The sequence below is a fragment of the Vigna radiata genome, chromosome 9, assembly GCF_000741045.1.
Source record: "Vigna radiata var. radiata cultivar VC1973A chromosome 9, Vradiata_ver6, whole genome shotgun sequence".
Classification (NCBI taxonomy): Eukaryota; Viridiplantae; Streptophyta; class Magnoliopsida; order Fabales; family Fabaceae; genus Vigna; species Vigna radiata.
The window spans coordinates 323,133-335,335 of record NC_028359.1 but is presented as its reverse complement, the minus strand read 5'-3'; the positions used below and the strand labels follow the sequence as shown (position 1 = coordinate 335,335).

Sequence of the window (12,203 nt, the reverse complement as noted above, 5' to 3'; positions counted from 1 at the left end):
AATAAAACAATAACTTGAAAAATAAAAGTGAAAAAAAATGGAAATGTAATTGTATATGAGCTTAGATAATAATCCTAAGTTAGCAAAGTCAAGATTTAAACATGCACCCTCTTCTTTTAACAATAATACCTTAAATATAATAATTTCAGTGATATTACTTAATACTTGTGAATTGATAAAGTTTTTTTTTTAAAATCAAATTTTTAAGTTTTTATGTTATATTTTAACATTAAAGTTAATAAATATGACTTATTCTTCTAATTTTTCTCATGTTATGAAAAAATTATGTTTAAAATTTAATTAAATTAACTTATTTAAAAAAATTTCATTTTCAAAAATATTTTCCTATTTTAAATTACAAAATCATAAATGTAATTGAATTTGAGAAACCATATTTATACCTTAAAGTGCAACCTTCTTCAACATGAGATGATTTAAATAGATGATGCTGAGGTTTATTCATAAACATCCAAATGGTTGATATTAACTCCCATCTATTTCTTCCTACCATAATTACATCTTTATTATTTGAAATTATTTTAATTAATTTCTCCCTTACCCCTTTAATTGCATAATTTAATGAGAGTGTTATATAAGGATTGATTTACAGTGTTAGAGAGTGGAAAAAGAAGCAAGAAGACATCTTTTGGACATTATAGCAGAAACATGGAGCAGTTGGAGTCTGTGGCGTTCTTCGTATTCTGCACCACAATATTTGCTTCCGCTACTGCTTCTCCACACCAAGGTGAATTACCGTTTCTCTCTTCCCAGTTAGTTAAATTCCGTTGCTTTGCTTTGCTTTGCTTTCATGCCATGCCATCTCATCAGGGGCGAGTTACCTCAAGATGGTGGTCAATGCCACCGAGTTGCCACCGGAAGACTACTACGACTACATCGTCGTCGGTGGCGGCACTGCGGGGTGCCCACTGGCGGCGACGCTCTCGCAGTCGTTTCGGGTGCTTGTGCTGGAAAGAGGAGGCGCTGGGAGCGGGAACCCCGACCTCATCAACCAAGAAGGGTTCTTGAGCAACCTCTTGAACGCCGAGAATGAGGACTCGCCGGCCCAGGCTTTCATTTCCGAAGAGGGAGTGCCCAACGCCCGCGGGCGGGTTCTTGGCGGCAGCAGCGCCATCAACGCGGGCTTCTACAGCCGAGCTCACCGAGATTTCTTCGTGAAGTCGGGCTTGCCTTGGGACCTGGCGCTGGTGAACCACTCCTACCGGTGGGTGGAGAAGGAAATCGTGTTCAGACCCAACCTCAAGACGTGGCAATCCGCGGTTCGCGATGGGTTGCTGGAAGCAGGGGTCACTCCCTACAACGGTTTCACTCTGGACCACGCCAAGGGGACCAAGATTGGGGGCTCCACCTTCGACAGCTCTGGCACCAGACACACCTCTGCGGATCTTCTCAGGCACGCTCGTTCATCAAACATCAAGGTCGCCGTTCACGCCACCGTAGAGAGGCTGCTTCTGGCGGGCTCCAGCGCTATCGGAGCCCTGTATCGTGACCAGATGGGGGGGCACCACCACGCATTCTTGCGGGAACACGGAGAGGTGATTCTGTCTGCCGGTGCCATTGGAAGCCCTCAGCTTCTTCTTCTTAGCGGGATTGGTCCCAGGCCCTATCTCTCTTCATGGGGGATCCCTGTGGCTCATCACCTACCCTACGTGGGTCACTTCCTCTACGATAATCCCAGGAACGGAATCACCATTCTCCCCTCCCTTCCACTCGATCATTCTCTCATCCAAGTCGTCGGGATCACCGACTCCGGCGCTTACATCGAGGCCGCATCCAACGTCATCCCCTTCACCTCCCCTCGCCACACCACCTTCGTCCGCTCCCCCCTCTACCTCACCGTGGCCACCATCATTTCCAAGATTTCCGGCCCTGTCTCCGCCGGATTTCTGAGACTCGCTTCCACCAACGTCGACGCAAATCCCCGAGTGAGGTTCAATTACTTCCACAATCCCCAAGACCTCGAGCGCTGCGTTAACGGGACCAGAAAGATAGCCCAAATCCTCGGGAGCAGGGCCTTGAAGGACTTCAAATTCTCCAACTGGTTGGGAGAGCCAGACTTCAGGTTCATAGGCCCCGCATTGCCGCTTCACCAAACGGACTACCCTCGCATGGCCGATTTCTGCCGCCGGACTGTGAGCACCATCTGGCACTACCACGGCGGTTGTGTGGTTGGCAGGGTGGTTGATCCCAATCTGAAGGTCATCGGAATGGATTCCCTTCGTATTGTCGACGGATCCGTCTTTAGCGTATCGCCCGGAACCAATCCTCAGGCCACCCTCATGATGCTCGGACGGTATGCCTTGTCTCTCTCTCTCTCTCTCTCTCACTCACTGTTTCATTATTTCCATATCCAAAATCGTACATTAATGATCATGATCTTATTCTTCCAGGTATTTTGGGTTGAAGATTATCAGAGAAAGGAACGCATCCAAATGATGCTGACAGCCTTTCATTTTCTTCTCCATCGTCAGACTCTCTATTCATTCATTCTTCCTGTACATTTTGAATTACAACGGCTAAGATAAGAAGCAATTTTGACCACCATGTCGTTCGATTTTTTTTTTTTTTTGATTACCCAACTCAGTTGTTTGTTTCACGTCCCCACCATGCATCGTGCCACCAATGTAAAGCTAACCCTTATGTTAATTCACGTTCCTCCTTTTCTTATTTTCTATCAGATGCATGTCTTACGATGTCAAAATACAAAATTAAAATTAAAAAATTATTAAATAGCTGATTTAATTATAAATTGTGGAACTTGGGAATCAAAATACAACTTGTTGTTTTGGATTCACATAAAAGCTCAGAAAACACAGTATATATGTTACCTCAGCGTGCAGGAAATCATTTTCCCATAACAATTATTGTGAAATCATACAAACTCATTTACTCAAGTATGTAACTGTATAAAGGATTGCAATATAAGGACAATTCAGTCAACTTCTTCGATCTTAGGTCCAGCACCAGCAGTTGATGATTTTGCATAGCCAGCACCATTAGGAATGTCATCTGTACCTCCCATTGGCACATCTGCAGCACTCCCTTGATACATCTTTGAGATAATTGGGTTGCACAGTCCCTCCAAATCCTTTAATCTGTCCTCAAATTCCTCCACCTCAGCTAGTTGGTTCCCGTCAAGCCATTCAATCGTCTCATCAATGGCCTTCTCTATCTTCTGCTTATCAGCAGGGTTCAGTTTTCCTGCAAACTTCTCATCCTTCACGGTATTCCTCATGTTGTAAGCATAGTTCTCCAACGAGTTCTTGGCCTCCACCTTCTTCTTAACATCCTCATCCTCTGCCTTGTATCTCTCAGCCTCCTGCACCATTCTCTCAATATCCTCCTTGCTCAGCCTTCCCTTATCATTGGTGATCGTGATCTTGTTCTTCACCCCTGCAGTCTTGTCCTCAGCCGAAACATTCAAAATCCCATTTGCGTCAATGTCAAAACACACATTGATTTGAGGAACTCCTCTAGGGGCCGGAGGGATGCCAGCGAGTTCAAACTTCCCCAACAGGTTGTTGTCTTTGGTCCTTGCCCTCTCACCTTCGTACACCTGTATGAGCACTCCCGGTTGATTATCAGCGTAAGTAGAGAAAATCTGCTCCTTCTTGGTGGGAATCGTCGTGTTCCTCGGAATCAACACTGTCATCACACCCCCGGCAGTTTCAATCCCGAGGCTAAGAGGAGTAACGTCAAGAAGAAGCAAGTCCTGGACCTTCTCGTTCCCTTCGCCGCTCAAAATAGCAGCCTGCACTGCAGCACCGTATGCCACAGCCTCGTCGGGGTTAATGCTCTTGCAAAGCTCTTTCCCGTTGAAGAAATCCTGCAACAGTTGTTGCACTTTTGGAATCCTGGTGGATCCCCCAACAAGGACAACGTCGTGGACGTGACTCTTGTCGATCTTGGAGTCCCTCAAACACTTCTCAACAGGTTCCATGCACTTGCGGAACAAGTCCATGTTGAGTTCCTCAAACCTGGCTCTGGTGATGGTGGAATAGAAGTCAATACCTTCGTAGAGAGAGTCAATCTCGATGGTTGTTTGAGAAGTCGATGACAGAGTCCTCTTAGCTCTCTCACACGCAGTCCTTAATCTCCTTAGAGCTCTCGCACTGCTGCTAATATCCTTCTTGTGTTTCCTCTTGAACTCAGCCACAAAGTGGTTCACAAGCCTGCTTGTTGTTCATAAAACAGCGCAAGTCAGACTTCAGCTGAATTATTTTTGGAACAAATCAAATCAAACTCTACTGATACAAAGAAAGTTTGAAAAGAAACAGTAAAGGTTAAATTTTAACATAGTTGGGTTGATGTAAAGGGTGACGCACCTGTTGTCAAAATCTTCACCTCCCAAATGAGTGTCTCCGGCAGTGGCCTTGACTTCGAAAATGCCTTCCTCAATGGTGAGGAGCGACACATCGAATGTTCCGCCACCAAGGTCGAAGATAAGCACATTCTTTTCGCCACTCCTCGAACCCTTCTTGTCTAATCCATAGGCAATGGCAGCAGCGGTTGGCTCGTTGATGATTCTCATCACGTTAAGCCCGGCAATGGCACCGGCGTCCTTCGTCGCTTGCCTCTGAGAGTCGTTGAAGTAGGCAGGGACAGTGATGACGGCGTTCTTCACGCTCTGTCCAAGGTAAGCCTCCGCGATCTCCTTCATCTTCGTCAACACCATCGATGAAATCTCCTCCGCCGCGAACTGTTTCTCTTCGCCTCTGTAGCTCACGACGATCATGGGCTTCTCGGCGGGACCGGGGACAACCTTAAAGGGCCAGTGTTTCATGTCGGCCTGCACTGAAGGGTCCGAAAACCTGCGCCCGATGAGGCGCTTGGCATCGAACACGGTGTTCTGCGGGTTCATGGCAACCTGGTTCTTGGCAGCATCTCCGATGAGACGCTCGGTGTCGGTGAATGCCACGTAGGATGGTGTGGTTCTGTTGCCCTGGTCATTGGCTATGATCTCAACGCGATCGTTTTGCCAGACGCCCACGCAACTGTAGGTGGTGCCAAGGTCAATGCCAATGCTCTTTCCGTCTACTTTGGTGGAAGCCATAAGAGAGTAAAGTGAATGGAAAACGGTTTTGTGAGTGTAGTTAGTGATCGTTTTTCTGAGTGACTTCGCAAATTGCAATGCAGAGAATCGTTGAGAATGCGAGGTATAAAAGGAACAGAGGAATGCTGAAGAATGTTCCCGACAATGGCAAACGTGGAAGAAACCGTTCCTTCCTTTTCATGAAACTTCGTCGACTTACCAGACACTTCTGCACAACACAAGACCTAAATATCAGTTTTCTTTTTTATCATTTTCTTTTTTTTTATTTATAAAAATTCTAATTACCTTTTAAGATAAATGTAGAATTTATAAAGAAATAAACACACGACATACTACTTTTAAATATTGAATAGTTATTATAAAATCTAATGGTTTAAAACATTCTTATTAATAATAAAATTTAGTATAAATGGTTTTTAATAAATACTAGACTTGTATAATAAATTACTTAACTTGCATTTAGTAAGAATATTTATTTTGTGACAAAATAAAGAATCATGTTTTTTTATTACTATAAGAAACATTAATATATTTTTTTTTTTGCTTTTGAATAATTTTATCTAATTCTTTTTCGTAAAGGCATTAATTTGATTCAAATAGTGTGATTGTGATTAATACTAACGCTTTATAATTGAAAATGTCTTTTAAAATAAATTTTACCATGGTATGTTGTTTTAATGATTTTAATTGAGTTGCAAATTTAATACAAAAGAAACTTACATTTCTAAACCCAATTTAGAATCCTTACTTTATTATGTTGACACGTGTCACCTTACTCTATTTTATAGTATTTTCTATAGGAGTTTCTTCTTCAATCTATTGAAATAATATAATTGACTTTTTTCTCTTAGAAACTTCATTTTCAATGAACTCTTACTCTGACTTAAGAACATTCTGAATAAGGTGTATGTGATGACACGGGAAAGTTCTAATCTTGTACCCATATCTATGACCTCCCATAGAATAATTTATGAAGCAATATATAATCAGAAGTTACATATGCATATGCATAGGTCTAAGTGGGAAATGGTCAACAAAGAAAAATATTTATAGTAATATTAAGATAATGATACTTGAACAATATTTTTTTGATAATATTTAAATATTACATGTTATTTTATGGTTAGTGTATGGTAATATTTATGATTATTATTATTGATTATGAAGTAATTTTAAATTAATCATAAAATAACACATACATGATATTTAAATTTAAATGTTGTCAAAAAAAGTTATTCAAGTATCATTATCTTTAACTAATTAGTATTAGAAAGAAAATAAAATAAAATATATAAGTTGAATAAATTTAATGATAGGTTGATACAATAATATAATAAAAATAATTGAAAAAAAACTAAAACAATATATTTGAAACCCAATATAGTTTTAAATTCATTTATTTATTTTACTTATTTTTTTCATTAGATTTAATTAAATTGGTTGGATAATTGGTTGCATTGCTCTTATCTCTTGATTGCATGTGTTTTGATTATGTTTTTATTTTCTTTTTTAGCTTAAAATTTTTTTTTTAGGAATTTGAGAAGTTTTATTTGAAAAAGTTCTTTTCACCAACTTATTTTAGTAGGTTTTTTTTTTTTTTTCATGTAGTATCAAATTTAATTATTCTTAAAATGAATATTTAGATAAGAAATATCTTAGATGTTTAATTAATTATTAGGTTCATTGTAAGGTTATTTTAAGATTTAGTATGTCATTGATTAAATTGTATCTATAGTTTATATCTGATATTTAATTCATTTTATATTTATTAGATGTTGTATGTAAATAATTTTAGATTTATTAAACTTATAATTTAACACTGAAAAAACTTTAGTTTTGATTTGAGATTTAATGTAAATAATTGAATTTTTAATCGTTTATATTACATCTTGAATTGTTTTATATAACTTATTTTTAAAATTACATCATTTTATAATTTAAAAAATACTAAAAAAACTGAAAAATAAATATAAAAATGTATAATTTTGTTTTTCCAATTTATTATTATACTTATGAAAAATGATATTTTAACACTATTTTTTGACATTATTTTGACACTGTACACGTGTCAAAATATGATTGGACGATTTCAAATTAAAAAAATAAACTTTGATTTTTCTTTTCCAAATATATCCCTGCCTCAACTTTTTTTAATTTGAAATCGTCCAATCACATTTTAACACGTGTGCAGTGTCAAAATGGTGTAAAAAAAATGGTGTTAAAATATAATTTTCCTATACTTATTTCCCTGGGCAACCTTCCACTTTATTCGCCACCATTTTTACCTTAAACATCAACTTAAGAAATCAATCGACATAGAATATATTGTCCCAACCTTGGAAGTAAAAGGAACATAGTAATGCGTGTAATTGGTCTGGTATCTTCCATGATTACACTTTAAGCCATGCTTGACAGCTTCAGACTTTTCCACTGTCTCTCAATCGGAATGGACATGGCACCTCACTTTTTCTTATTCTGTCTCCACAAAATGCTTCTCTTCCTAATTCCACTGTCTCCACAAAATCCTTGCCTTTCCCTAACATGGTGATGAGATTCATTGCTTTTTTCCTACTCATTTCAGGCATTCATGCCATATCAATTTCAGAGTTCAACATCGAATTCAGTTCAGAAGGTAAAGGCCTAATCCAGAGCAATGGACAAGCACAACAACTTGGTACGTCACTTCTTTCGCCTATCAAGCTAAAAGTTTTCTTATGCTAATGTTATATGGTGATTCACAGGGAAATTGTTATATGGAAGCATGGAAGAGGCAACAAAGTTGAAAGACAAAGTTGATGAAATTGAAAATGGGTACAAAGAAGAAGTACTCAGTACTACAAGAACATCGCACGGTGGAAGTTCAGGTGGCGGAGGAAAGAAAGGGAAGACAGGAACTGGGGGCAGTGCAGATGTTAATCGCCGGCCACGTCAGAATTCTGCGCCCTCAAAGCCTCGTTTTTGGATCTCAACTTTTAATCTATGCGTAAGCTTAGGTTTAGTCACATTATTTCCTTTCCACTGGGTCTGATGTAATCCACGCAGAAAAGAATGGCTACTACCACGCGGTTGCTGTTTTTTGTTGCTGCTATATGATGCCTACTTTCTTTTTCAATACATATCTCGGTCTTTGTTTGCAGATCTGTCTGTGTCTTCCGTTTGAATACTCCTAGGTTGTCATCCATCACATCAATGAATAAGAATGTAATATGAATGACTTTGATATTTTAATCTTTGTTACATAGTTGAGAAGGGGTAATGGAAATGGTATGGTTGTGTTGGCTTTGGTTATTACTTATAAGTGATAATAGAGAAGCAGAAATGCAGCCTGTTTTACCTTGTTCTGAATTCATTGATGTTAAATAATTCTATGATGAATCCCAGAAGCGGATTGACAAAGTGGAAAGAAGATGAAAATTGATTCTGCTGAAGATATCTCGAAAAACAGAGTGAAATATGCATAAGATGTAGAGTAAGATAGAAAAGAAAGTAGATTCTTGTTATTGCTTTTTCTTTCTCTGCACTCTTATTTTCAAAAAAGGAACTCTCGATGGGAATGACAATTTCTCTACGAACTCTGTAGACTGTTTTTGACGTTTTTATAATTTCCTAATTGTAATTATGTCTGATTTGCTTTTACATTAAGTGAAATTTGGTTCTTTTCAGTTTTATTAATCATTCAGATTTTCTGTTTATTTCAAGTTAAGCAAGTTTGATTTTACTGTAGAATTTCTTCACCTAAAGTTTTCAAATTCGTATTTCTTTAACTCAAATTCACAAATAAAGTGTCCTACACGGTAGTATAGTACCCATGGTTACAGACTTGAGCTTGGTTCAAGTTTTATAATAACTTCCCTCATTGGAGTAGTTAGAATGATCAATATCTCGGTAGAAAACCAGCTTATCAAATTACCTTTCATATTTCCTCCGATTAGAATGTTATGCATATGTTACATCATAAAATGGACCCGACAGAAACCTCTCATTTAACATATTTAAAAACAGAGACGTGAGAGAATTCTCAAACAAGTCTTAAGTAAAGTGTAACGTTAAATTAATGATTGCTAAAGTTCATGTATGCTTACAAAATAAAACACTTATAATAAGAGAAATGTAGTGTAATGATAACTCAAGTGGAATGGATGGCACTAATAGTTGCATACCGACAAACATCGTGACATTCCTCAAATGTCATAAAAGTATTCCTTAAACAGCTTCATATGGTCGGGCTGAAGAGATATTGCGACAGATAAGCTACCATCGTTGGTGGAGTTTGGGATTATGAAAGATAAACCCTCGAATGCAATTCCACCAGGACCCATGAATATGGGCCTTCCCCAACCAAAGTCAGCATCATGGATTGGAAGCCTAGTCCAGCTGGTGATGCCAAGATTTGGACATTTGAAAGTGTGTGCACCACGAACCAGAGCTTTGAGATCAGGTTGCAGCTCTAGATAGTCAAGAGCGGATCTTAGATATTCGTTGTCCATTCGTAGTAATGCGTTGTGGATTCTGCTTGCAGCATACCATGTTGGTTTTGAGATGAGATCACCTGCCAGAGCTATGGGTGTGGTTGTGAATATGACATTGCCAAAGTAACCTGGTGGAGGAGAAGGTTGAAGCCTTGATCTTCCGTCAGTTGCAATGTACAATTTGGTCTCTTGATCTTCAGGAAGTGCTCTTGCTTTGCAGACACTTCTCCACACGTGTCCAGCTAACATCTCATAAGAGCTGTAGTTGATTGTGTTGCCATCTTCTTTGGACTTGGCTTTAAGGGTGGAGAGCTGGTCTCGTGTGAGTTTGAAAATAGAGACAGCTGCAGTATCAGATTCTGTGCCTGGTTGAGTTTTCATGGCTGGTGGGGGCTTGTATTCAATGTGATCAAAAACTGGTCGAGGTGGATCTCTCGCACGAAGTATTGTTCTATCAATGAATGGTGGAATTGAAACATCCAAGCCACGAGCCACATCAGACCATGTATTGATGAAATGAAGACCAGAGGCTCCATCTGCGGCATGATGCTGCATACCAACTCCTAGTGATGCCCCTCCACATTTGAAGTGTGTTACCTAATACAAATAAATAACATTAATAAAAAAAAAATTGTCGATTTTAATAAGAATGTGTTAATTTTTATTATTTTTATTATCTCTTTTAAATTATTATAACCATAATAATACACAAGTACATGTGTATTCTCAGTAGTCTTCTAAATTCCATGACTTCTGACGTCAATATAAGTCCTCGTTTGGTAAGTTAATTTTTGACTTAAATTTGGCAAATAGTTAATCAAAGAATGCAAGCAAAACCAAACAACCAAAAGTAGCACCTAACATAGGAAAAAAAAAGAAGTATAGTAAGAAAAGAAACAAAACGCAAAACGCACCTGTAACACCAACAGGGGATAGGTTTCGATCCCTTGCGAATAATCCACGGCGGGGATGAGCTGCCGGAGCTCAAGGGTCGGTGCAAAGTCCCCGAAGTCGTCGATGACTGCGCCGGTGTCGGCCTCCACGAAGAGAACCCCCTGACCGTCGCAGTCAATCTCCACGCGACCGTCTTCGTCTCGGCGGAGCCTCCCAGCCATTGGGTAGAAGGGCACCAGCACCTTGCTCAGTGCCTCCTTCAGAACCTTCCCCTCGAAAAAGTTGGACGCGCCGTTCGCTCTGTAGAAGTAGACGCTTGGCGTGTGGAAATTCGGCACCACCAGGTCCACGTTCGAGTTCCACACCACCCGCCGCTCCCCCTCTTCCGCCGGCCGCACCATCGTCGATTCCTTCACGTTGATGATCATCTCTCTTATCCAAAATGCTCCCACTATCAATCATACAATCATTAACGATAAATTGTATGTAAATTCTCAATATAATACTGAACTCTAGTTATGAATCGCTGTCATTCTTACACTGCGGCGAACTTTTGAATTTAGCATTCTTAAACATTACATTTTTCCTTTGCAACAGTTCCATACTAAATACAAAAATGCTTATAAAGAGTAGCTAAAATTTTGTTCATTGTAGGTTACGAATAAGTGGCATTTGGTTCAGTTAAGCAGCAGAAACAAGAGAAATAAGCATGGAGGAAGAAATTGAAGAAGAAGAAGAAGATGATGATGAGATACCTGATGTTGTGCGATGTTGGTCGCTGGTTTGCGAGTGGAAGGTGTCGTTGTTTTTAAGCAACGCGAAGAGAGGTTGAGTCACTCACCAACCACGCCCACTCTCTCCACCAATAGTAACGCGCCACCTCACCCACACCACCATGCTACTTTCGCATCAGAAGTTGGTGAGACGGAGACCCTCCCTTTTCTTTTTTTTTTTCAAATAAATTCCTTTATTTTAAAATAAATAAAAATATAAAAAATAATAAAAAAATGATTGAGATGAGTTGAGTCGAAGGTGGTGTGGTATGGAGTGAGTCACCAACTCCTAACGATAGAAAAGAAGAGTGGTGTGGTGGGTCCCTGTCGCCTTGACACTCAAATCAGTGCCGTGCTGCATTCTTTCTGACGTCAGCGAGTCGCCACTTCTCACGCGTCTCCACGCTCCGATCTAACATATTTTTAATTAATTAATTAATTAATAATAATAATAACCAAATCCAAAACTGAGATTCAATTTCTAATTATCTTAATATTATCATTTAATTAATAAAAAACATTATTTTATTTTACGGAAAAACAAACAGTAAGCTTTCTAGAATGGGTCCCGTTATTTTGACACCTAATTTTTGACACATATTTGACACTGCCAAGTGTCAACGTCCTATTGGGTAGTAATTTTTCACTTTTTTTTAAAAAAAATTTGGCTTGCAAAATGGAAAGCTTTTCAAAAACTTTGTATTCCATTTCTACCCCCTTGACTTTTTCATTGGTTTTGTGTGACAGATTGTCTCTCTCCCGTCATCTCCCAACGTCCTCTCGTCTCTCCTTTTGCGTGCTCTCCATTGCTCTCAAGTGCTCTCCAGTGCTTTGAAATGGCAAGTTCCGGAATGGATCTTCGTTGGACAAAGGTAAATGCCTTTTATCCTCTTTAGGTTTGGGTATTTCGTTTTAGGTTTGGGTATTGGGGTTCTTGTGTTTTCTTGCATCACATCAAACCCTACACTCACACTTGCAACAAAAACAAGTCAAGTT

At 39.1% G+C, this 12,203-nt stretch overlaps 4 protein-coding genes across 5 annotated transcripts; 2 read left to right on the top strand and 2 right to left on the bottom strand.

The window, feature by feature from the left end:
- Positions 1-432: 432 nt before the first annotated feature.
- LOC106773780 ((R)-mandelonitrile lyase-like) lies at positions 433-2,750 on the top strand. The gene is made up of 3 exons (XM_014660529.2): positions 433-745; positions 829-2,311; positions 2,409-2,750. Exons 1-3 carry the CDS (start codon positions 667-669, stop codon positions 2,452-2,454), a joined length of 1,608 nt encoding a protein of 535 aa, XP_014516015.1. The 5' UTR covers positions 433-666; the 3' UTR covers positions 2,455-2,750.
- Positions 2,751-2,783: 33 nt separating this feature from the next.
- On the bottom strand, positions 2,784-5,159 carry LOC106773604 (heat shock 70 kDa protein). Its single transcript, XM_014660322.2, has 2 exons — positions 4,344-5,159; positions 2,784-4,190 (listed from the first exon to the last, which is right to left on the bottom strand). Exons 1-2 carry the CDS (start codon positions 5,069-5,071, stop codon positions 2,951-2,953), a joined length of 1,968 nt encoding a protein of 655 aa, XP_014515808.1. The 5' UTR covers positions 5,072-5,159; the 3' UTR covers positions 2,784-2,950.
- Positions 5,160-7,451: 2,292 nt separating this feature from the next.
- LOC106773896 lies at positions 7,452-8,299 on the top strand. Its single transcript, XM_014660663.2, has 2 exons — positions 7,452-7,745; positions 7,813-8,299. The coding sequence occupies exons 1-2, from the start codon at positions 7,613-7,615 to the stop codon at positions 8,097-8,099; spliced, it is 420 nt and encodes a 139-aa protein (XP_014516149.1). The 5' UTR covers positions 7,452-7,612; the 3' UTR covers positions 8,100-8,299.
- Positions 8,300-8,969: 670 nt separating this feature from the next.
- On the bottom strand, positions 8,970-11,315 carry LOC106774315 (shikimate O-hydroxycinnamoyltransferase). 2 transcript variants are annotated; one of them, XM_014661268.2, is made up of 3 exons: positions 11,190-11,315; positions 10,455-10,885; positions 8,970-10,137 (listed from the first exon to the last, which is right to left on the bottom strand). In XM_014661268.2, the coding sequence occupies exons 2-3, from the start codon at positions 10,860-10,862 to the stop codon at positions 9,253-9,255; spliced, it is 1,293 nt and encodes a 430-aa protein (XP_014516754.1). In that variant the 5' UTR covers positions 10,863-10,885; positions 11,190-11,315; the 3' UTR covers positions 8,970-9,252. The 2 variants fall into 2 exon arrangements, with proteins under 2 accessions (XP_014516754.1, XP_014516753.1); XM_014661267.2 differs by lacking the exon at positions 11,190-11,315 and adding an exon at positions 10,974-11,122.
- Between the last annotated feature and the right edge of the window lie 888 nt (positions 11,316-12,203).